This window comes from Carassius auratus, chromosome 13 (genome assembly GCF_003368295.1).
Source record: "Carassius auratus strain Wakin chromosome 13, ASM336829v1, whole genome shotgun sequence".
In the NCBI taxonomy this organism is placed as follows: Eukaryota; Metazoa; Chordata; class Actinopteri; order Cypriniformes; family Cyprinidae; genus Carassius; species Carassius auratus.
The window spans coordinates 8,912,334-8,934,088 of NC_039255.1; the positions used below are offsets into that span (position 1 = coordinate 8,912,334).

The 21,755-nt window shown below is 36.6% G+C and overlaps 3 protein-coding genes across 7 annotated transcripts in view; 1 reads left to right on the forward strand and 2 right to left on the reverse strand.

The window, feature by feature from the left end:
- Positions 1-4,846, forward strand: part of LOC113112537 (zinc finger, CCHC domain containing 24) — a 32,429-nt gene extending 27,583 nt beyond the window's left edge. Inside the window, exon 4 of the mRNA XM_026278201.1 lies at positions 725-4,846. Within this exon, the coding sequence (XP_026133986.1) occupies positions 725-838 (114 nt within the window). The 3' untranslated portion in view covers positions 839-4,846. The remainder of the gene's footprint in view (positions 1-724) is intronic.
- Positions 4,159-11,703, reverse strand: LOC113112539 (peptidyl-prolyl cis-trans isomerase A-like). The gene is made up of 6 exons (XM_026278202.1): positions 11,431-11,703; positions 11,113-11,143; positions 10,662-10,750; positions 10,405-10,501; positions 6,630-6,705; positions 4,159-6,535 (listed from the first exon to the last, which is right to left on the reverse strand). Exons 1-6 carry the CDS (start codon positions 11,569-11,571, stop codon positions 6,400-6,402), a joined length of 570 nt encoding a protein of 189 aa, XP_026133987.1. The 5' UTR covers positions 11,572-11,703; the 3' UTR covers positions 4,159-6,399.
- Positions 11,704-13,179: 1,476 nt separating this feature from the next.
- LOC113112540 (zinc finger MIZ domain-containing protein 1-like) overlaps positions 13,180-21,755 on the reverse strand; it is a 122,376-nt gene continuing 113,800 nt past the window's right edge. For all 5 annotated transcript variants that reach the window (XM_026278206.1, XM_026278204.1, XM_026278203.1 and 2 more), the window contains 13 exons: positions 21,511-21,693; positions 21,298-21,366; positions 20,997-21,165; positions 20,519-20,654; positions 20,088-20,298; positions 19,717-19,822; positions 19,453-19,613; positions 19,177-19,244; positions 19,008-19,076; positions 18,625-18,875; positions 18,206-18,372; positions 16,805-17,062; positions 13,180-16,213 (listed from right to left, as the gene is read on the reverse strand). In XM_026278206.1, the coding sequence (XP_026133991.1) occupies positions 16,106-16,213; positions 16,805-17,062; positions 18,206-18,372; positions 18,625-18,875; positions 19,008-19,076; positions 19,177-19,244; positions 19,453-19,613; positions 19,717-19,822; positions 20,088-20,298; positions 20,519-20,654; positions 20,997-21,165; positions 21,298-21,366; positions 21,511-21,693 (1,956 nt within the window). In that variant the 3' untranslated portion in view covers positions 13,180-16,105. The remainder of the gene's footprint in view (positions 16,214-16,804; positions 17,063-18,205; positions 18,373-18,624; positions 18,876-19,007; positions 19,077-19,176; positions 19,245-19,452; positions 19,614-19,716; positions 19,823-20,087; positions 20,299-20,518; positions 20,655-20,996; positions 21,166-21,297; positions 21,367-21,510; positions 21,694-21,755) is intronic.

Below are 21,755 nucleotides of genomic sequence, written 5' to 3' on the forward strand. Positions count from 1 at the left end.
CATTCTTCTTATTAAGAGCATCAGTCTACAGTTGAAAATGTATTAATTCACAGAGGTATTAGACATTTCCTCTTATTATCATTCACAAAAGCATTTGGCTTTCAAGCAAACACTCCCTCGAGTTACAGCGCTTTCTCCTATCAGTGGTCCATCGTAACCTGGTTTTCCGTAATTCACGGAGCGCAACTGAGACGTACAGGAAAAAAATAACAAGATTGTAAAACGATCTTCCAAAAGCAATGGGTGGGAAAACAAATAATCGCCAAAGTATTATTGTGATCAACAGCCAAAAAGATTTGGCCCGTGCACATTCTCAGTGTCTTTTGTGTCACGTCCAAGACAAAGTTTTGCTATAGAGTCTTCCCTCCCTGGTTGCTGTCTTGAGTGATGAAATCCTGTAGGCATGTAAACTTGCTCAGAACCCTCTTGTATATTAATCTATGCAAAATTATTCAAGAAAAAAACAAGTTTTAGTAACAAAACATGTACTTCTGGCAGTGACTGCAAACACAACAAGGACGAATTGGCTCTTGACAGCCATTCTAAACAGATCTCTGACACACCCCAGCAGTTGGTCCATTGTGGTTTGAGACTTGGACCTATGACATCCTGATACTTCTTCTCCAAAACCATATCTCCAGAGTCTAGCCAAGCGCTAAAAGAGATCTTCAGTTGTAACCTGACATGCGCTCAAAGTGTGATTCACGTGTTCTGCTCCTCTCAGCGTCCTCTAGAGAAACCCGACGGCCTGGATGTTTCCGATCAGAGCAAGGAACACCCGCAGCATCTGTGCGAGAAGTGCAAAGTCCTGGGCTACTACTGCCGCCGTGTGCAATAAGGAGGATCCCGAGGCCGTCTCCACCCTTTTCCATCGCTTAACCTACCGAATGCTCCAAGAAAAAGTGAAAAGTGCCAAAATATTCATGTAAATATCTCTAACACTAGTAATGGCTTTGTCTATCAGCAGCATGTGATGCATTTATTGTGTATAATGGAAAATGAATATGGTTGGGACAGTATTTCTATCCGTACGGGACGCAGTGGATTACCTCACCATTGAGTCTCCTGATTGTGTGTTTACAGACTTTCCCTTCATTCTCCCTGCCAAGTGAACTATAAGGATGTGCCAAGCACTAAAGGTGTCATGTTAGTTTGCTCAAACAAGGGCCCAGTGTGCCTTTGCAGAGTTTTTGGGTCAATAGCACATCATATTAACTGTGAATTAACAGAGGGACAATGGACTTTCCGTCCCTAGCTTTTGTGTGACATATTTATTTATGTTTGTATATCGTTTCACAGTGCAATTGAATTAACTAAACTGGGATAATTTCGTCTGTGTTTGTATCTGGACAGGTATTGTCTAACCCCACCTCTTGCCATTAGAAACTACTGTAGAATAGAACTTTCTAATGCTTCGGATTAGTGCGTCAGGTAGTTTATATCTTTCACGTGCACGCTTTGAATTGCCAAATGTGAGATATTTTTGTCAAGTTGGCTAAGTGCAGCCCTGGAGGCACCCATAACATTTGAACTGAGTTGTTGGAAACTATGCAAAACCATTGCAGCTAATGCAGAGTCATCAGTTCCTTTACATTGCTGCGCAGTCAAATGAAGTGTGTGGATGATCGTCACCGTCCTTTGAAATGTGATTACGTATGTTGTCAATTGTTGCCAGAGAACTGCTTCAAACGTCTTACAAACCTATGTAAAGATGAGGTGTTTTTTTTACAGGGGTCAAAATGTGAGCTTTTCAGTACATATGCTAGCATTTAAAAACATAACGCCTGTTCTTCACTGAGATATTTGCCTCAGGATAAAGAGTGTCTTTTAATGACACATCTCCGATGACATACTGTGCATGTGTCTTATACAAACACTGCTCCAGAAAATGTCATTAATTTCACTATTATGCAACACATTCATTTTTAACTTCGAAATGAGTCATTCACATCCTTCACTCTTAAAAATAAAAGTTCCAAAGGAGCTTTTTTTCCACAGCAATGACTTAAAAGAACGATTTTGGGTTCGCAGAAGAACAGTTTGTGAAGAACATTTTAATTACATCAAGTGTTCATTTTGGCCCTTGCACTAAAATATGTTTAATAAAAAAAAAAACTGCCACTGTTAACACAATCATTCTGATTATATTTCAGAATTACTTTAATCCTTAATTTTAAACATCTTTATTGCCTAACCCATATCGACAGATTTATGCGTTATCTACAAACGCACCTGATTAATTACACCGTTTAAACTGTGATTTTTGGGAAGCATTTTCTATTTGAGTGGACAAATATATGGTTGTAAAAGGAAAAGAAGGACAGAGTATGTAATGCTGAAGAGTTTTTATGAGATGTAATGAGAAAACACTTTGGGTACATTTGACTGATCAGGAGACAATTATTATTGAGAGCATTATGATGGGAGGGTGTTAATATTTGGATGGAAATAAGCGTGTACAGGATCTCATATGTGCTGTTACCTCTTGTTATGGCTCACACAAAGTACTAATTGATCATATTTGAGTGTGACCCAGGATCACTGAACAATAATTGTAGTTTTACGTGTTCCAGTGGGAAGTCATAGACAGATACTGTGAGAAATGGCATCATCGCGTTGTTAAACCTAGATGTACATAAGAAGTTAAATGCATTTACATGGCAGATACAATGTATATAATCTTTTAATTATCTTTGGAGTCAACAAATTGTCTGTTGAATATAAGTTGATTAGATGTCTGAAAATGTTAACCAGCTAATTTTACTTTAGTTACAAAAATGGGTTGGAGTTTCTGATGGGAAATTCAAGGACTATAAACTGCCAGGGAGTCGATCATTAGATAACTGTTAAATAAAAAGCAAGGCTGTTTCTGTGAGTCACTTCTTTGTTCTTTGGACGTCGTCATTTTTTTTCTGAGACCCTTTATTTCTTAGTAACTGTGTTTTTCTGGAGTTGCTAATGGCTTTGCTGTGCGTACATTCTTACATGCCAAGATTTTCTTCAGGCTTCATTTAGGTTGGAATGAATTACTTTGCTTTTGATAAACATCGTAATGAATGGCGTAATGAAAATAACCAGTAAAATAAATGATTACTGTGGATTCATCATAATCCTTGCTTATCACCCATAGCTGGTAGTCTACAAGGTGATTTCCATGCATCTTTGGGATCAATTCAAGTTCTGTACACTTTAACAGATGCACCACTAGATCGAGGTCTTGTTATTACAATTTGCTTTATTATAGCAAAATACTTGCATTGCACTACGTATATGACTAAACGATAACAGCCCTGAGTTTTGTAAATGTTGAAGGCAGATTTACATAACTGAGCTTGCCTTGATTTCTTCTATATTGAATGAAAGACAGAGCTTGTGGTATTGACAGTGTACATGCATTTAACATTATACAAAGTGCTTTATCCGCATGTGTTTTTGTCTTGAAATACATATACTTGACTTTTATAGCTCACTTTCAGTATAAACTTGTTATTTTCTATTAAAGTTATGTGTATTTTGGAAACAATATAGATAATTTAGATTTTGGAGCAGTTTGATATCCAGATATGATTTTGTTGTTTTCCCTTACAAAGATACTAGTATGTGTTTTGTGTATATATTCGATTACCATTATTATCAAGTTAGCAATTTCAAAATGTTATGATGCAATATTAAAACTTTGTATGTGAAAAAGGGCAAAATGCTGAGATGCAAAAGAGCTGTTCGTTTTATCCTTTCCTTTGATGTTTTACGATAATCTTTGGTTATATTCTACAGAAATATTTATGGAAGGATTCTGGTCTTTTTTTTTTTTTTTACAATTCAGTTTTGTTTTGTTTTTGTTTTTTTTGTATAAAAGATGCAGCCGAAGCTACTCTATGAAGAAAATATTGATGACTACATAGAATATTATTCAAAAGTTGGTACATAATGATTATGCCCTTACAAGCCATTTATTTGTTTAGTTTTGTTTTTTTTATTCTGGATGTTATTGGTATATAGTAACCTTACCTGTTAGGAGCATTCATGTGCTTCAATGTTGTTTAATCTTTGTGTGTCTGCTATACAGCATCTATGTTTTGATTTGCATGTATAGGAAACCTTCTAACGTCACAGCGTTTTTTATCACAACAGAGACTGACTCATACTGTAAGTCATAGGGCTTTTTTACTGAGGTGTTTTATTGATGCAAAACAGTGGCAAAAAGACATGACTAACTCCAGTCATTGACCATAACAATGAATTGCACGTACAGACCTTTTACTTGGTCAAAATGTGTTCGTGAATCAAGCCCATACTGTATGAAACTGTGAGCTCTAGTTAGCCGTCTCCAGTTACTGCCAAGTCCAGGAATTATGGTGAAATATTTTTCTTCATATGTAAAAATGGAAAATAATCGGACTATTTTTCAAATGTCTTTGGGATTGAAGTTTGCATGTGCATGCTTTTTTTTTTTTTTTTTATGATTCAGATTCATCATTTGTGCAATGTATTCTTATTTAATATTAATACGTTTAATTCTTGCCAAGAGATATTTTGTAGAATACACCTCTCTAATTTCTAGTCATAAATAAATGCCTCTATTTACTCCTAGTATTTTCCATTAATAGATTTCCTGAATGTACTGATTTAACCCTCATGTTTGTAATGTCTGTAAAATATTTGTCATCATATTGGAGTGGACCAAGCAACAGAAAGTGTTTATGAGGGAATCTGCTAGACTGTGAGACGAGATGAAATCTGTTGCTCTGTGTCCATGAAACGGCATTCCGATATGTGCCTTATTTGTTAGTTAGGAAAACTGAAGACTGTGCTTTTAGGAGTTTGTTCAATTAAAACATTGACTAAGTGAATCATGACTGTTTCTTTTTGTTTTTTGCAATAGCACTGAATGATATATATATCTGTACAATCTGTGCCAAGTATACGTACAGCTTGTTTGTGGATTTCAACATGTTCTTTGGCCCGTGTCTGGGTGTGGGGAAATTGTGTCCATTTTAAATCAGTCATGCTGAAGGCAGTACGGACTGATTAATTATTTAGAAATGGTCCTTGGGAATGATGCTTGTGTAATTGAAAACCATAGTCTAAAGCCTTGGGGAACAGTTGTCATTCTGACATCCCATTCATTTACAGTCGAATAGCCCAAAGAGCGTTTCTTTTAGTTCAGCGTTCACCTCGTCTTTGCAACAGCACATGTTTGAAGACACAGATGTGTGTTTTTTAACTCGACATAATTACTTGTAATGATTGTAAACACATGAGAACTGTACGTGAACATTAGGACTTGGCAATGACTCTGGCTTTCCTCTTGAAGCCAGCTTTAAGTAATTGGTCTACACATTCCAGATCTCTTAAACTTCACTAGAGGGTGGAGGCCCAAATGATATCAAGTTTGCTGCAACAATGCAGACTTAACCAGAATGGGAATGAGAAAGTCTCTATAGCAACATTGCAATCGGAGAAGTCAAACAAACCAGTTGTGAGTTCAGACACCATATGGTTTCATTTAGGAAAGAGCACTGTTTTCCACAAAGGTTCATAATTTACTTTCATAAGGCATTACTGTGATAAGCTACACCTACACACCGTCTAAAACGGACTGCTCATTTTCATTTCAGAGTATGTGTGTGTCAGCTGGCTGCAGTTATAATGGAATACATTTGACAAACACGTATTCCCAACTGTCTACACAACTATTGTATAAACATGTTCAGAAGATTCTTGCTGAAAGTTTAACGTTTGGAGGTGGAGAATCTTCATAGCCAAACAGGATGTCATATCCTGCTTTAGGTGGACAGGAAATCTGGTCACTGGATAGACTAAAAAAGAATGGGATCATTCTCAGGAAGATTTAAAAAGCATGCCAAGCAACTAGATATACTGCTGCAGTTGTAGCCGGCCCTCATCTGGAAAACAGCCTTGAGTCATAAAAAAAAAAAAAAAAAAAAAGGGGCACAGGATGCAAATATCCTAGAAGAAATTCCATATGTCAAAACCAGTTTCATGTGTAATTTATTTATTAAAAAAAAAACCTCCTGGGGTTTCTTTGGCATGGTTCTTAGAAAGTAAACAATCTCCGTTTAGCTTTTATTCTAATAAAAAAAAAAAAAAAAAAGTATTTTAACAGTATAAATTTCCTTATGGCCCAGGACATTTGACCTATAAGCAAGATTTGTTGTGTAGGGGTAAGTAATCACCATAAATACTGAATCATTTGCTTACCTAGTAAGCATAAAACACCTTAATGAATCCACAGACAGACACATTAAAATGGCAATAGGTACTTAGGTAACATAAATGTAAAAAAAAAAAAAAAAAAAAAATATAATTTACTTTACATGAATAAGCATTTTTGTTGTGAGAACGTTTGATCACATTGAAATGAATACACATTCTTTGTTACTTGAGTTCTCCACAGTCTGTGATGATGATCTTCTTTACAGTTCCTCCACCATGTAGGCCACAGGACTCCATTAAAGAGACCGTCTGCATTCCCTCTTTGACCTGCCCAAAAACAACGTGTTTGCCATCAAGCCTGAAAGAGAATGACAGGAACATCAATTCCGTAAAAAAAATTCTAACACTTGGGATGGGAAATAATTAAACCAATAACCTTTCCACCATCGTACCATTCTGTTTTTGCAGTGCAGATGAAAAACTGGGACCCATTTGTGTTTGGTCCAGAGTTTGCCATAGACAGAACACCTTTAGGAGAAAGAGACAGAGAGAAAATCAGATCACCTCCTTTTTATAGGCAAATTTGGCACTTTTAATAATTTAACGATATAGTGAGTCAGGGAAAATCTAACAATCAACAGTTCCACAATAACAAAACAAAAAGCAAAAAACAAAAGTTTGAAAAGAAGCAGGGGGTACTGGATGGAAGACAACATCTGGGTTGGGTAAGTTACGGCTCTCTACTACAATTACATCCAGTCATATATTACACAACCCAACACTATTTGCCCATATTAATCTATAAAGAGGGTTTGCTGGTCTAGGATCCCCCTGGCACCAAAAATGCACTAGGATAGGCTGGCTCTGACTTGCTTAAAAAGTAGGTCATTTGTTTGAAGATTACAAAAGCACTTTCTGCTAACGAGGGAGCCTTACTACCACCTTGTGGCTGTAAACTAGTGCAGTTTTTGCAAAAAAAATAATAATTCAGCTTCATTCATTGCAACGTCTTAAGGCACTGGAGTATATTTTTTGCAATAGCCAAAAAAAATAAAATAAAAACATTGTGGGTCAAAATTAGTTATTTTTCTTTTATTCCAAAAATCATTACGATATTAAGTAAAGATCATGTTCCATGAATATATTTTACTACATTTCCTACTGTAAATATATCAAATCTTAATACTACTAATTTTTGATTAGTAGAAGCATTGCTAGGAATTAATTTGGACAAATTCAAAGGCAATTTTCCTCAGTATTTAGATTTTATTGCACCCTCAGATTACAGATATTCAAATAGTTGTATCTCAGCCAAATATTGTCCGATCCTAATGAACCATACATCAGTGGAAAGCTTATTTATTCAGCTTTCAGATGATGTATAATTCAAAATTCACATATTTATTTGATCCTGTACCCACTAAATTACTGAAAAAGTTGTTACCTGTAGCAGAAGAAACAAACATTATGAACTCATTATCTCTACAGTAGGTGATGTGCGAAACCCTTCAAGGTGGCAGTTATTAAGAAACCACACCTAGATCCAAATGAACTGGCAAATAACTGACCCATTTCAAATCTTCTGTTTATGCCTAAAACTTTAGAAAAAGAACTGTGCTCCTTCCTGCAAAATAAATAAATAAATAAAGATATCTATAAAGATTTTCAGTCAGGTTTCAGGCCCCATCATATCACAGAAACTGCACTTGTTAAAATTACAAATGACTTTCTTCTTGCGTCACACCAAGGCTGCATATCAATTTCATTACTATTTGTACTTGATCTCAGTGCTGCGTCCGACACTACAGATCAGAGCTGGCGAATGTCGGCCCTGGAGAGCCGCAGCTCTGCAGAGTTTTGATTCAACCTTAATCGAACACAACTGAACAAGTGAATCAAGGTCTGAATGGTTACTAGGAAGCTACAGGCAAGTGAGTTTTAATTAGTGTTGAAGCTGAACTCTACAGAGGAGGGGCTCTCCAGGACCTGAGTTCACTACCCCTGTTATATATCATGAAATACTCATAGATCAATTACAAAACTATACAGGTATTCAAGAGAAGGCTTTAAGATGATTTAGATCCTATTTGTCCGACCATTATCACTTTGTTTATTTAAACGGGGAATCATCTCAATTTAAGCAAGTAAAGTAGGGAGTGCCGCAAGGTTCTGTCTCAAGCCCTCTGCTATTTTAAATATAAATGTTGCCCCTTGGTAATATTATTAGAAAATACGGGATTAGTTTCCATTGTTATGCAGATGATACTCAACTATATATTTCAACAAGACCAGATGAAACTTCTAAATTATCTAAGCTAACAGAGTGTGTTAAAATAAAATTTAATAGATTGGATGACCAATAATTTTCTCCTATCAAATTCAGATAAGACAGAGATATTACTTAACGGACCAAAAAACAGTACACAGAATCTCTTAGATTACTTCCTCTACAGTAAAAAAAAAAAAAAATTGGGTGTTATATTAGGCAGCAACTTGTATTTTAATAATCATATTTCACATGTTACAAAAACATTCTTCCATCTTAGAAAAAAATGGCCAAACTATGAAATATGCCAGAGTTTTTACTAGGTCAAGAAAATATGATCATATTACCCCAAGTTCCATATCGGTTACAAAATATTACTACTTATAAGACCCTAAATGGTTTAGCTCCTGAACTTGTCTTCTATCATGCTACAATCCATCACGCTCCATAAAGTCACAAAATTCTGGACTTTTGGTAGTAACTAGGACAGCAATGTTCTATTTTCTTCCTGATAATGTTTGGGGTTCAGACACACTTTCTCAGTTTAAATCAGATTAAAGACGCATCTCTTTAGCCAGGCATTCACATCATTTATATCATAATCTTGTATTTGTTTGGTTAGAACAAATACATTTTTTTTAGCTTGGTCTGAACAGCAGCTACGCTAATTTTCTGTATTTCCCTCTGTTTCTGCCATGGGATGGGCATCCCGAGGTAGCTAGGAATTACATACGCTTCAGTATGAATCCAACCATTACAAAGATCTGAGATGACCGAACACCTGAGTAGAGATGATGCCAACCCCTCAGAGGACCTCAGATGATGACAACCCTGAACCAACATACAAAATTACCAGATTTTGCTATAAGTTTGATTGCAACATATAATCATTGCTGTTAATAGTGTTCATTGTTTGTTTGAATACATCTCATTAACTAACTGCATGATTTTTACTGTACATTTCTGCCATAAGGACATCACCTTGACACAGTCACCACTGATAAGCTACTACTAAATATAATATAGAAACTAATTTTCTGTGAAGCTGCTTAGCAAATATTTGTATTATGAAAAGTGCTATACAAATGAATGTAAATTGGGTAGCACTTTATTTTACAGTCCTGTTCCTCATGTACATACTATGTACTTATTATAGTAATTACAATAACTATGTAATAACTAGGTACTATCCCTGAACCTACCCCTAAACCTAAACCTAACCCTAACCCATGTAGTTACTTTTTATTACCAGAACTTTCTTAGATAAATACACTGTAAGTACACTATAAGTACATGTTAGTACACGTACTGTAAAATAAATTGCAACCGTAAATTGAGTTTTAACAGGCTTGTAATGATGAAATTGAGCTGAATCAGATCCCAGAGGAACTGAGTAGATACCATGTCTAGTCACATGCAGAAAGGTACTATGGATTTCCACAGAAATTGATTGTCCTCCACTGACAAAGTTTCCATTGTTTGTTTTTATATATATATATATATATATATATATATATATATATATGTATATGTATGTATATGTGTGTATATGTGTGTATATATATATATATATATGTATGTATATATATATATATATATATATATATATATATATATATATATATATATATATATATATATATATATATATATATATATATATATATATATATATATATTTGGAATAATTATGTCGCCAGCTACCAACGTGACTACAGAACCATCAGCTCTGTTATTGCTAACACTTTTTGCCATGTTTACATCATTTTACAGATTCTTTAAAAAAAATCCTGACTCGTGTAAAATGCTTAATATTTCTGCTTATTATATAAAAAAGAAACAGATGGATGGGAATGATCTTTAGATGTTTTAGGCAAATTTTACAGGAATGCGAAGGTGTTAACTCAGTTTTTTCGTGCCAGTTCATGGTAAGTATGGTACAGTAACATGAGTGACATCACCTGGTCCATTGTGTTTCAGCTTGAAATTCTCATCATTGAATTTCTTTCCATAAATAGATTTTCCACCAGTGCCATTATGATGAGTGAAATCTCCACCCTGTCAGCAAAACATAAATCATTAGATGACTTAAGGACCAAAACATATAACTCATAACCAATAAATAAACACTAAAGAGATAATATGACATTTGATGTAATAAATAAATAGACATGGTAATGCTAAAGGGCAGAAGTTAACAGTAGCACTAATAGTTTACCTGACACATGAAATGAGGGATGATCCTGTAGAATGCTGAGCCTTTATATCCAAAGCCATGCTCTCCTGTACAAAGGGCCCGGAAATTTGCTGAAAGACAAGAACCATGAAAACCGAACTGTATAAAACTATGAAATTTACTTAGATTTTTTAAAAATCATGTATTGTACATTGTGTATCTTTAGTGTACATTTTAATATGTTTGTAATGAAAATAGTACAATAAATTTTGTATTGATAAAACTTTACAATAATGCTCATTAGTTAACTACTTTGTTAACATTAACAAAGATGAATAAATACTGCAATAAATGTACTGTCCATGGTTCGTTCAGTTTAGTTAATATATTAACTAACATTAACTAATGGAACCGTATTGTAAAGTGTTACCATTATATTTATATTATACATGATTTTTAAAAATTATTTTTATGAAACCTATAGATTACTTACCCGCTGTTTTGGGTACGACGTCAGCATAAAGCTGCAAATAAAATAAGTGAAATCTTTTGAATAATGAATATTAATAATATAATTGTAATTATTATTATTATACAAATGTATTATTATTGTTGTTGTTGTTGCTTATAAGGTATTACTATTATTATATTACAATCATCGTCAATAATAATAAATATCACTATTTATTAAAACTGCATGAAAAAGAACGGTTTATTTTCCTCGCTTTTTCATCGTGACAGTCTCTGATTAATGCATTTAAATTGCATTACAAAACACTGTGGCATTCAGCTTAAATAACTCATGACTTGCCTCAACAATGATTCTTCCGATGAACTCGCCGTCAGCTGCAATCTCCAGAAAAACAACAGGGTTCTTCAGCGGTCCTGAAACCAGTCTGTTCGCAGCCACTGCCACGGAGCAATATTTCAAGCGATTTTTCATCTGTAACATTCTTGCTGTAGGGTTGAAAACTCATCAACGAAAACATATGAAAATCAGCGATCAAGGTTATAACTAGCGTACGCTATTGTACACACTCACACAGCGCGTGACATGTTCTTCTATGGTCGAGACCATCATAGCACTATAAGTGAGTCAAGTTAAAATCAACAGCGACACCAGTGGTCTGGTGGGTCGAAATAATAATGATAATAATTCAAATTGATGATTGCTTATTCAGTTCAGTTCAATTACCTTTTAAGCTTCTCGTGGTCATCAATATTCAAATCTAATAAGTAAAATATCCACGTTATTACCATATGATTTATGTATGTTCTCATTGATTTGCATACACTGTATCGATCGTTTAGTCTACGTTACTTAATCTCCCTTTCACTACTTTCCGGTCTTTAAAAAACTCTGGCTAAATTTTCTAAACAGCACACTATTATAACATTACAATTTCTGACATATCTTTTTGAAGGAGATTATTCTGTTCGTGTTCAGGTTTCGTTAACAAGAGAAGAGAAAAAGGTAAAAAAAAAAAGTATGAAAATGTAAAAAAGTAATGTATTATCAGCCGTGATTGGTTGATAATAAGAGATAAGAACATTATACTGAAACTCCGTTTTCCATACTGTCGCATTCCCAACAGTCAACTAAATAGTAAAATATAAAAATAAATGTGATTGTTTTATTTTTGTGGAAAACCTGAAGCCGTGGCCCGAACGAGGAGGCGGGCCGTGATTGGCTGTGGACTTGATTGACTGGCTATCAGTTGCATAGTCATTTAAAATATGAGATCTTAAAGGGATAGTTCACCTCAAAATGAAAACACTGTCATCTTTTACTCACCCTCAGGTTGTTCTAGACCTGTATTCATTTCTTTGTTCTTCTCAACATAAAATAAGACATTCTGAATAATGTTTGTGATCAGAAAGTGTCTGGCCCCCACTGACTCTAAAAGTGTATTTTTTTCATACTATAGACATTTTTTCATACTATGAGGGCCCAGCAACTGTTTGGTTAAAAACATTATTTTGCATTCAAAAGCAGAAGGAAACTCATACAAGTTTAGAACAACAACATAATTTTAATTTTTGGGTGAACTATTTTTCTAATATAGCTGCTGTTGCCCTTTGTGTCAATAACATAAATCAAACATCAGAAAGAAAATCACTGTCCTTGACCGAATCACTTTTGTAAAATAAATCCGAATGGATTGAATTTATACAGTAAAGACTTTTTAATCTATTTGTACATTTACTTTATTCAATATAATTTTTCTTCTTTCAGTTAGGCTAGTATTTTTTGTGATATTGTAATTGGTAACAAGCATTATGTGCATTTCAGTGCATCAAAAATTTGATAGGATAAAAATCCTATTTAAAGCTATATATATATATATATATATATATATATATATATATATATATATATATATATATATATATATATAAAACCCATAAGGAAACATCTGCCTCCCAGTGGTTACAAACCATTTCTGCTTTATTTCTTTGTGGTTGTTTTCTTGCAGAAACCTGTAAAGCCTGCAGCTTTCACAACAGATTCTCACAACTATGCATTTTTACCAATTGAAACATCAGAAGCACAAGGTTGTTTCATCTGAATACATATTTATTAGATAAATATTAGGATGTCACAGCATCTAACTACATACAGTTTTGCAAGACTAAAAATCACAATTAGTTTTTTGTTGTCGTTTTTTTTTCTCTCTCTCTGACCGGTTTAGAATATGAAATGATTGTACAACAGAATGTACAAGCAAAAGACAACTGCAAGGTTTGGTGCCAATCACCTCAGATTGTACCTCATTTATGTTTTTAATTTTCCTGATCATGATATCAAAATTGTACAAACTCTGAATTTTGGTTACAATCTTTTGGAACCGCCCCTGGCCCCGTGTCCCTATTGTCCAAATTATTTCCCCAGGATTTTCTTCATTATCTTCTGTAGCACCTTATTAAGTACACAAGAAAATGGAGCAATACACATAAGCTAAATATTACACAAATGTAAAACAAATGTGTCTCTTTTTATCCTCTCCCCAAATTCCTCAGTCATGTGGGATGAATATTTTACAAAAGTGAACAAATGCTTAGAGGTTCCACAGACGCTAACAAACACAGATTCATTTTACCCAATTTAGATTCTGATGGGAGGATGCAAGCTTTACAATTTCTAAATACACAATGCACATTCCCCTGGGGAAAATGAATACATTTCTGTTAACGTGTCTCTATTTATCATTTACATATGTACATGCATCCCTAATGTGTCCCTTCACCCTTTTTCCTTCGACCCGCACTGAACCCTCACCCTGTGGCTGGGTAATGAACACACCATCTATTTCATTTAAACCTTTCTGTTCCTGCCTCAGCACCCACTGTGTCTCTTCAATGACTGTACATCAATAGCATGTGACAGCTCACAGACAACATCTTCAGGAGTCTTTAAGTTCAGTTTATGCCTATTTGTGTCTACAAAGTGGGAACGGAAATGCGGCAGTGCATCTTTGAAAAAGGATATACAAGTGACCTACAGACAAACGCTATAGAACTTGAAACCACATTTTCCTGTTGGAGTTCTTAGTATTTAAATTGTCAACAACAAACATTTTTGTACATAAATCTACACCAAGAAGAACAGAAGAAAAAAAAAAAAAACAGGCAAACTAAAAACTATTATTGCAAAAAAATAACTTAAAATGGAAACATGTTTCAAACGGTGATGTCAGCCTTCAACAGTCTTTAAGTAACATCAGTATCATGGAAATGTTGTTACAAATATAAATATGGACAATTATTAGATTTGGCCATTTTGACTTAAAAAAAAAAAAAAATCCAGAAAATGCGTTTTTTCTTTGAGAAAATCAGTCTTGTACACATGGACGTTGTTAGCCTTCAGTGAGCTGCTGATATAAAAGTTTTACTGAATTTTTACTGAAATGTACAGTTTCTGTAAGAATTGAATGCACTGATGGGTATTGAGATAATATATAGTTGAATTATATAACTGAATTAAAAAGGAAAAATCTATAAATAGAGAACATATTCTAAAAAAAACACTTTCTTCATTGTTTGCTCTGTAATTACTATGATTTTACATGTAAACAAAATGCTGAATGTGAGACGTTACACGTGATCAAATTCTACAGGGAACAACTTAAGGGCTTGTCAAAATCGATTTGGGCCACCTTCTCAAATCAGGGTGCATAACTTTGGTAATCCATGGACATCATGTGATAAATGTACAGATTTTTGTACAATTGTAACAACATGAAAAAAACAAATACTTACCATTATATGAACAATATAATGTGCATTATAAAATAAAACTTAAACATGAAAATTCATGAATAAAAAGGCTGAATTAAAACAAAACAGAAGAAATGGTTGAAAAAAAGAAAAGAAACCGTATCACTAAAATAAGGGGCGAATGGGAACGATGAATGTTTCCACATTGTGTGCAGTTTGTCAGAAGAGGGGTATGAACATCAATTGCCTCACGCATGAAGAGAACTCACAGAGAAGACCGATGACACAAGACTGACTTCCCTTTGAAACGTGAATTGCTTTCTTCTTGCTCTGTGACCGCTGGTGTGGAGAATCCACAGATCGTTGCAGGAGGAGGAACAGTCTGTTGCACAATATCATGGGTAGAGTGCTGAAATGTTTGCGATTCTGTCTCGAGAAGGAAAAGAATGCACGCCGTGATGGCCTCTAGCATTTGTTTAGAACATGATGCATACGTCTGAAGGTGCTGGACACATGAAATCACATTACAAAATGAGGTGCAAAGCTGCGTGGTGGTGTACTAGAACAGAACACCTTCTTGTGTCCTGTGGCGTGAGAGTTTGGGAGTGTTTGGAGAACTTTCGCAAAACTCCCATCGTTAGTCTCTGGGATGGGAGGGTTAGATCATTCTGGTGATTACGAGATGAGCTTTTTTTTTCATTTGTCCTCTCTTTAACAGGCTTCCAGGTGCAGTCTGACGCATTCTCTTGTGCTTTTCCGAGGGAGATGGACTGACAAACAGTGTGGACATCCAGCAGACGAGGACTTGGGAAGCCTCTTGGGAAGTGGTGGTAGAGTTTGGAAGAACAAACCTTCAAGAGATTGCGGACACACAGAGGCCAGTACAGGAAGAAATATATATATTTATATATATATATTTTCTATTCAGGTCTTCTTTTCACAAAAGGAAAAAAAATCTGAATTAAAAATGCTACAATACTTTCCTAGTGAGCACACACACAGTTCTGTGTGACGTATTCATATGAACTGATAATAGCTGCACATGTATTTCCATTAGTATTGAAAGATATCACTTTAGTGCGAACCAACATGGCTGCCATATATGTGTGGAAAAGGTTGCTTGTAAAAGAGTGAGATATTTACACGAGGAAGAGGCAAAAGGATGGCTGTTTCCTGTTTGCAAAGTACAGAGTCAGTCTTCATATGCCTCTCAATTCCTGACAGCCAAACAAATGAGGGCCTCTCTCCTAAAGGCCGCCTGAAGGAAGTCAGTTGTTCTCAAAAAGGGAAAGCAGATCATCGTTGCTGCTGCTTGGGAGGTCAGGAGGGTCTAAGTATGACAGCAACTCGTCCGGGTTCGCCAGTTCTGGCAGAAGCTGCAGAGAGCGACAGACAGATACAGTTACGATACAATCTCGCAAACGATCTTTAAGAACCTTAAAAATAATGGGAATATATCTTGAAATATATAAATATTATATAGCTCAATACATGTTAATCTCAGTCAACAGCTTTTTGTGGCATAAAAAAAGGTTACAATGAGGATGAGAATAGAAGTAAATGGAGACAATTTCTGGAGGACTTAAAAGAACGTGAAGCTTATCATATTATAAATGGCAGGGAAATCAAATTGATCAAAGTAGTATTACTTGAATGTAAGTTGTTTGATTATTATTTGAGCTGTAAAGATGTTTAAAATAATTATTTCGGGGTTTATGGCAATAATATTTTAGGGTTCATGGCATTAAGTTGTCAATAAGTTGTAAAACTGGATATAACTTTAAACAGAAGTTTTAAGACAAACAAATGTTGCTTATAGAATATTTCTTGAATCAGGATGTTTTGGGACACTCAGAGCTTTGGACCATGGGGAAAGCGAGAGGCTTACATGACTGTGCAAGAAATGTAAGTAGCATGTGGCTCTTGAAATGAAAGAAGCCCAAACAAGCATCCGTGTGAATACTCACATCCAGCGAAGGCTCGGGCATGTCTGCAGGTCCCTGGCCACCTGCCTGCCCGTCGGCGGCAGGGTTGAAGGTCATGTCAGCATGTGGGTGACTGTTTTGGCCTGGCTGCTGGGGGGGTGGGTGCTGGCGTGGGGGCTGGGAGGATGGGGGGCCGCTGTGATGCAATGGCTGAGCTGACTGGCTGTTGGGGTGAGGGGATGCATGCATGCCTGGCTGCATGGAAGCATGGGATTGATCAGCGCTCACAGGATGGGGCATCTGCGAAGGGAGGAGAGAGGAGCGATGAGTTTCTCTGCATAAAGTGGAGCACTCCGTCTGAGAGAGCTCGAGTGGTAGCCATAGACAGACAAAGAGCAAAACAGGTGCCATGCAGATGATTCCAGAGCACATACATCTTCATAAAACTAAGATGACTTGCAAAACTATATATTTAAACTAATTTGTCTACGCAAACCTGAAGTGTACTTGATCTTAATACTAAGAGGAAAATGGTTCATTTACAAGCTTTTGGAGCCATTTAGATTTTTCGAGCTTGAAATCAATATAGCAGGTGTAAAATATGAGACTTATTTTGAAACACCTCATGTTAGTATTAAAAGTAATAATGTTAATAGCAAGCCAGCAGGCAAAGTTCGACAGTAATTTTCTTAATTTATTGCTGGATCTGCTACATGCTTTGATAGTTACAGTGATGAGGCTTTAAAAGGCATGAATAGGGACCAAACCTCTTAGACAAAGTTCAACATGCTGAGGCATGATAAAATTCTCTCTGAGAAGCTACAGCAGGGCTCGCAAAATTGCAAACTCCCTGATAGACCTTTGGGCAGGCACTCTTCAGTTTTTGGTAGCTAGAAATTAATATAACTAGACCGGATACAAAAAAAAAAGATTTTTTTTTTTTTGATGGAGAAAATTTGATAATAGTCTAAAAATCAATAAAAAACATTTTCAAAATACAAATATCAATTTTATATCACTATTTAAATTTTTTTTTATTAAAATGTATGGCTTTTTATGACCTGCTCAAATAAATGACCTGCACAAATAAAATGAATGCCATATGAGTGGGGTAGGGCAATGCCTGGTACCATATAAAACCATAAAAAGACAATTTACAGTTCAGATGCAGGTTTTCACAAAACAAATTTATAAACGTCACATTTCAGCCTTTAAACCATTTTTAGAAAAGTCAAAAAATTAGGCTATAAATTATTGTATTCATTTAAAAAATATAAATTTCTTACTGTCTTAATTGTTTAGATTTTTAGTAGTATCATTTGACCTTTCGTGAATATCAAACTTTTAAAGGGGTTTCTATCTCGGAGTGATTTGTTCCTAGTTTTTAATACAAAAAATCTAGTCAAATATGTCTCAAAACAAGGGGTATATAAAGTGGTTTACCGAGTCAGGCATGCCGTGGGTGAGAGGCTTGTCAGGGCCCATGAGGCTGTTGGGCATGTCTGGCGGATGTGAGAGCTGGGGTCCATGCATGAAGTCATTCATGGGAGCTCCTCCACCAGAGTTACTGTGGGAGAAGTCAAAGTTTCCATGGCCCTGGTAACTATTGCCTGATTCACAAAACAGAGAAACAGCAGTGAGCAGCGATTACCTCAGAATCGCAGAGACAAAGAGCTAGAGAGATTTAGACAGCTTGGATGGCAAACCAGCCTGGTAAGAGCTCACAGGCGTAAGTTCTTCTGACTGTTACGACTGAAGGGAAAACATGAAGCGTTCCTAAACAATGAAGCTTGTAAAATGCTAAGGACTGTTTTATGAGACCGAGAGCAAGAAAAGAACAGAGATCCTGATCAGGTGCTGACCTCTACCGTGGCCCCCATATTCACCATTGTTTCCTCCGTGCTGAAGGGGGAGGGGGGTGTAGGGTGAAGGGCCGGGACCCAGCTGGGCGATCATATCCATCACATTAGGCATGATCATTTGACTGGGACTCATGGTTTTAAAACGCTTGGCCAAAGGGCCATCTGGGTCCTCCTTTATATGAATGTCTGACTTTATGGGCACCGGCCTCCAACCACATGTAGGGTCGATGGTGACTTCTTCAAACTCCGAACTGTAAGAAAGAAACAAAATTAATGAATACAAATAGTAGGATGTTTTTAATTTATCAGTCATATCTCAGGTGCATTTTCACAGGACTCACACTGAAAAACCACGTGATCAAATGTTTGATTAATAAACTTACTTTTGAATCGCATTGAGAATTCCCCACATGTACTGATCCACCTCCAGCCCTTCCAGTAATGCTGTTTTACTGGGGACAGAGAGAAACATATAAAACAAAGAGCTAAGAGGAACAACGCATCACATTTATTTGGCTACCCAAAACAATTCTTGTGTGGTTTGCCCCATACTTGCATACAGGACATCTCCACGTTCCTCTCTCACAGTTCAGCTGCAGATAGGACTCCAAGTCAAAGCACTGCACAAGAAAACAAATCTAAATTTAATCAATGCTAAATAACAGATTTGCACAATTTGTTTTGATTCAGATATTTGTCAAAGTTTTGCTTTGGTAATATGAGAAATCCCCAAAAACATGTATTTGCATAGTGCAGATTAGTGAGAAATAGTAAATATCATTATCATAATCAGTATTTTTATAAGATACACACTTCAGCCATGCTTACCTGGATGTGTTTGCAGTCATGTCCCCTAGCAGGGAGCTGGATCCTTCGGAATGTGATTGGACACTTGAGGGACACTTTGATGGCTGTCTGCTCTACTCCATCCTCTCCATTTAGTGTGGCATTCCCAGAGGACGCTGCTACGCTACTGAAGTTTCTTTTAACTGCAGGAAAACAGACAAAGAGACATTGCAAAGATTAGGGATTGATGAAGATGATAATACAGAGTGACATGCACAGATTCCAAAGAATCCAGCATCTACTAACTTTTGGTAATGCAGTGTTCCGCAGGAAGGAGCCTCTTCTTCAGAAGTCCCTGCAGTACCGATCTCACCGATGGCCTATGGACCAGCTGCAGCACGAACAAGTGCGACTGCAACAAGACCAAACATATAACAACCCGCTAGCAAGCATCTCCACATCAGAATATCTTTTACATGATACAGTATCTGTACCGTTCCGTTTTCAGACAGGAAAGCATAAAACTGATACCAGCAAATGTAGTAGGAAGGCAGAGAACAGAAGCTGCTTCAAATCAGTGTTATCTGATTTCATATCACATGCTGTATAACAGCTCTTTGACATGGCCGCTAAATGAAAGACTATACATTATTGAAAGACAGCAGAGGAATACTCACACAACAGCAGGCTGTGACTGTAATCTGGATGGTGTTTCTCCCTGGCTGACACACGTGCTTTAGGTGCAGGGGTTTGTGGGATGTCTTATTTTCGCCCCTCTCAATAGTGAGGGGGGTGGCGTTGACGCTGACTTGGACGGATGCGGGCCAATTGGTGTTCATTTGCCGGTCCTCATGATGATAGCATTTAAACTGCAGCTCCAGATCAGATCTGTAGGACATGAGGAGAAGGTTCTAGTTTTAATGCAATAGTCCTCATGACATTCCAACTCGTACTGTTTTCTGTGGTACACAAAATGAGATGCCTTGCAGAATGTGCACACTGCTTGTCATGTCACACACAGTGTGTGTAAATAATGACAGAAATATAATTAAATATGAAGGATTTCATTGTCAAGAGCAATTGCAGTTTATAGTAGTAACATGCACACCTCCACATGAGCGTCTGGTGGACGGAGGGGCGCAGATGGAAGACGTGGTTACTGACAGCCAGGTTGTGCTCTAATCTGAAGGGCTCCAGCACAACTCCATCTCTCACAGGGAACGTCAGACGAAGCTCCTCGTTGGCTATGGGAACAAATTTTAGAGATTAGATGGATTAACAGTCTACACATGTAGACCATAGTATCAATGTGTAAGAGGCTTTCAAGTTTGGCTTTCCCTTCACCTAGATTCACCCTTTCCCACCGAAGCACATATATTATGAATGAGATGTGAGTGGACGTGAAAAATGCATGAATCTCAGATAAATGTGCGATGGGACTTTTTTTTCCCACTCAGCTGCAGGTGGTGGATCAAAAGATTCTCAGGGATTTATTCTGATTGACTGTGACGGAGTTTGTAATACGGACAGAGCGGAGATCAGTACAATGAAACGGTCGTGGTGTGGGATTTCTTTGCGTGACTCACTTGGAGGTGGAGGCAGAGGCGTCATGTTTGGCTTCAAGTCTGGAGGAAATGGGGGCTTGACATCCTGATTGGGTGACAGGTACGGAGGTATACTACTTCCAGGGGTCATGGGTGGCGTGGGGTTCCCAGGAACTGGCGAGTGTGGGTAGTTCACCACCTGCCGAGGAGGCTTTAGTCAAAGAGAGACATGATCACTGAATGCAGTCACTAAACAAACCTCAAATCTGTACATATTACATAGTACAAATGGGAGATTACACATATCTGTGTATGAAAATAAAGCAATAGTTTAACCACCTACCCCATTTCCTTGATTATACCCATAACCACCTCCAGAGAAATTGTTGTTCTGACCATTGAATGGCTCTTGCTGAAACAGGAAAGAGCATACAGAGTTTAAATAAAGAAAACAAGATAGCTGCTATTAATATTTAGAAGTGTCAGCCAAATTACACTATTTCCTCAAGAAAATTGTGTCTACTAACACTGCAAAGACCAAGCAATATGAATTTACCTTATAATATTGGCCCATGGCTACCCCAGTAGGGGGATACTGGCCTGAGCCCTGTTGTCCCGGCATCCTTTGCCCAGGGTAATTGGGTGAAGGAAGAGCTCTAGAAGCATTTGGGTTAGGGTACTGCCCTTGCTGGTTGGGAAACTGGCCATTGGGTCCAAACTGCTGGCCTCCATAATTAGGCTGTTGGAAAAAAACAAAAAACAGTTGGTTCACAAACACAAACAGCCAATACAAAATATCTA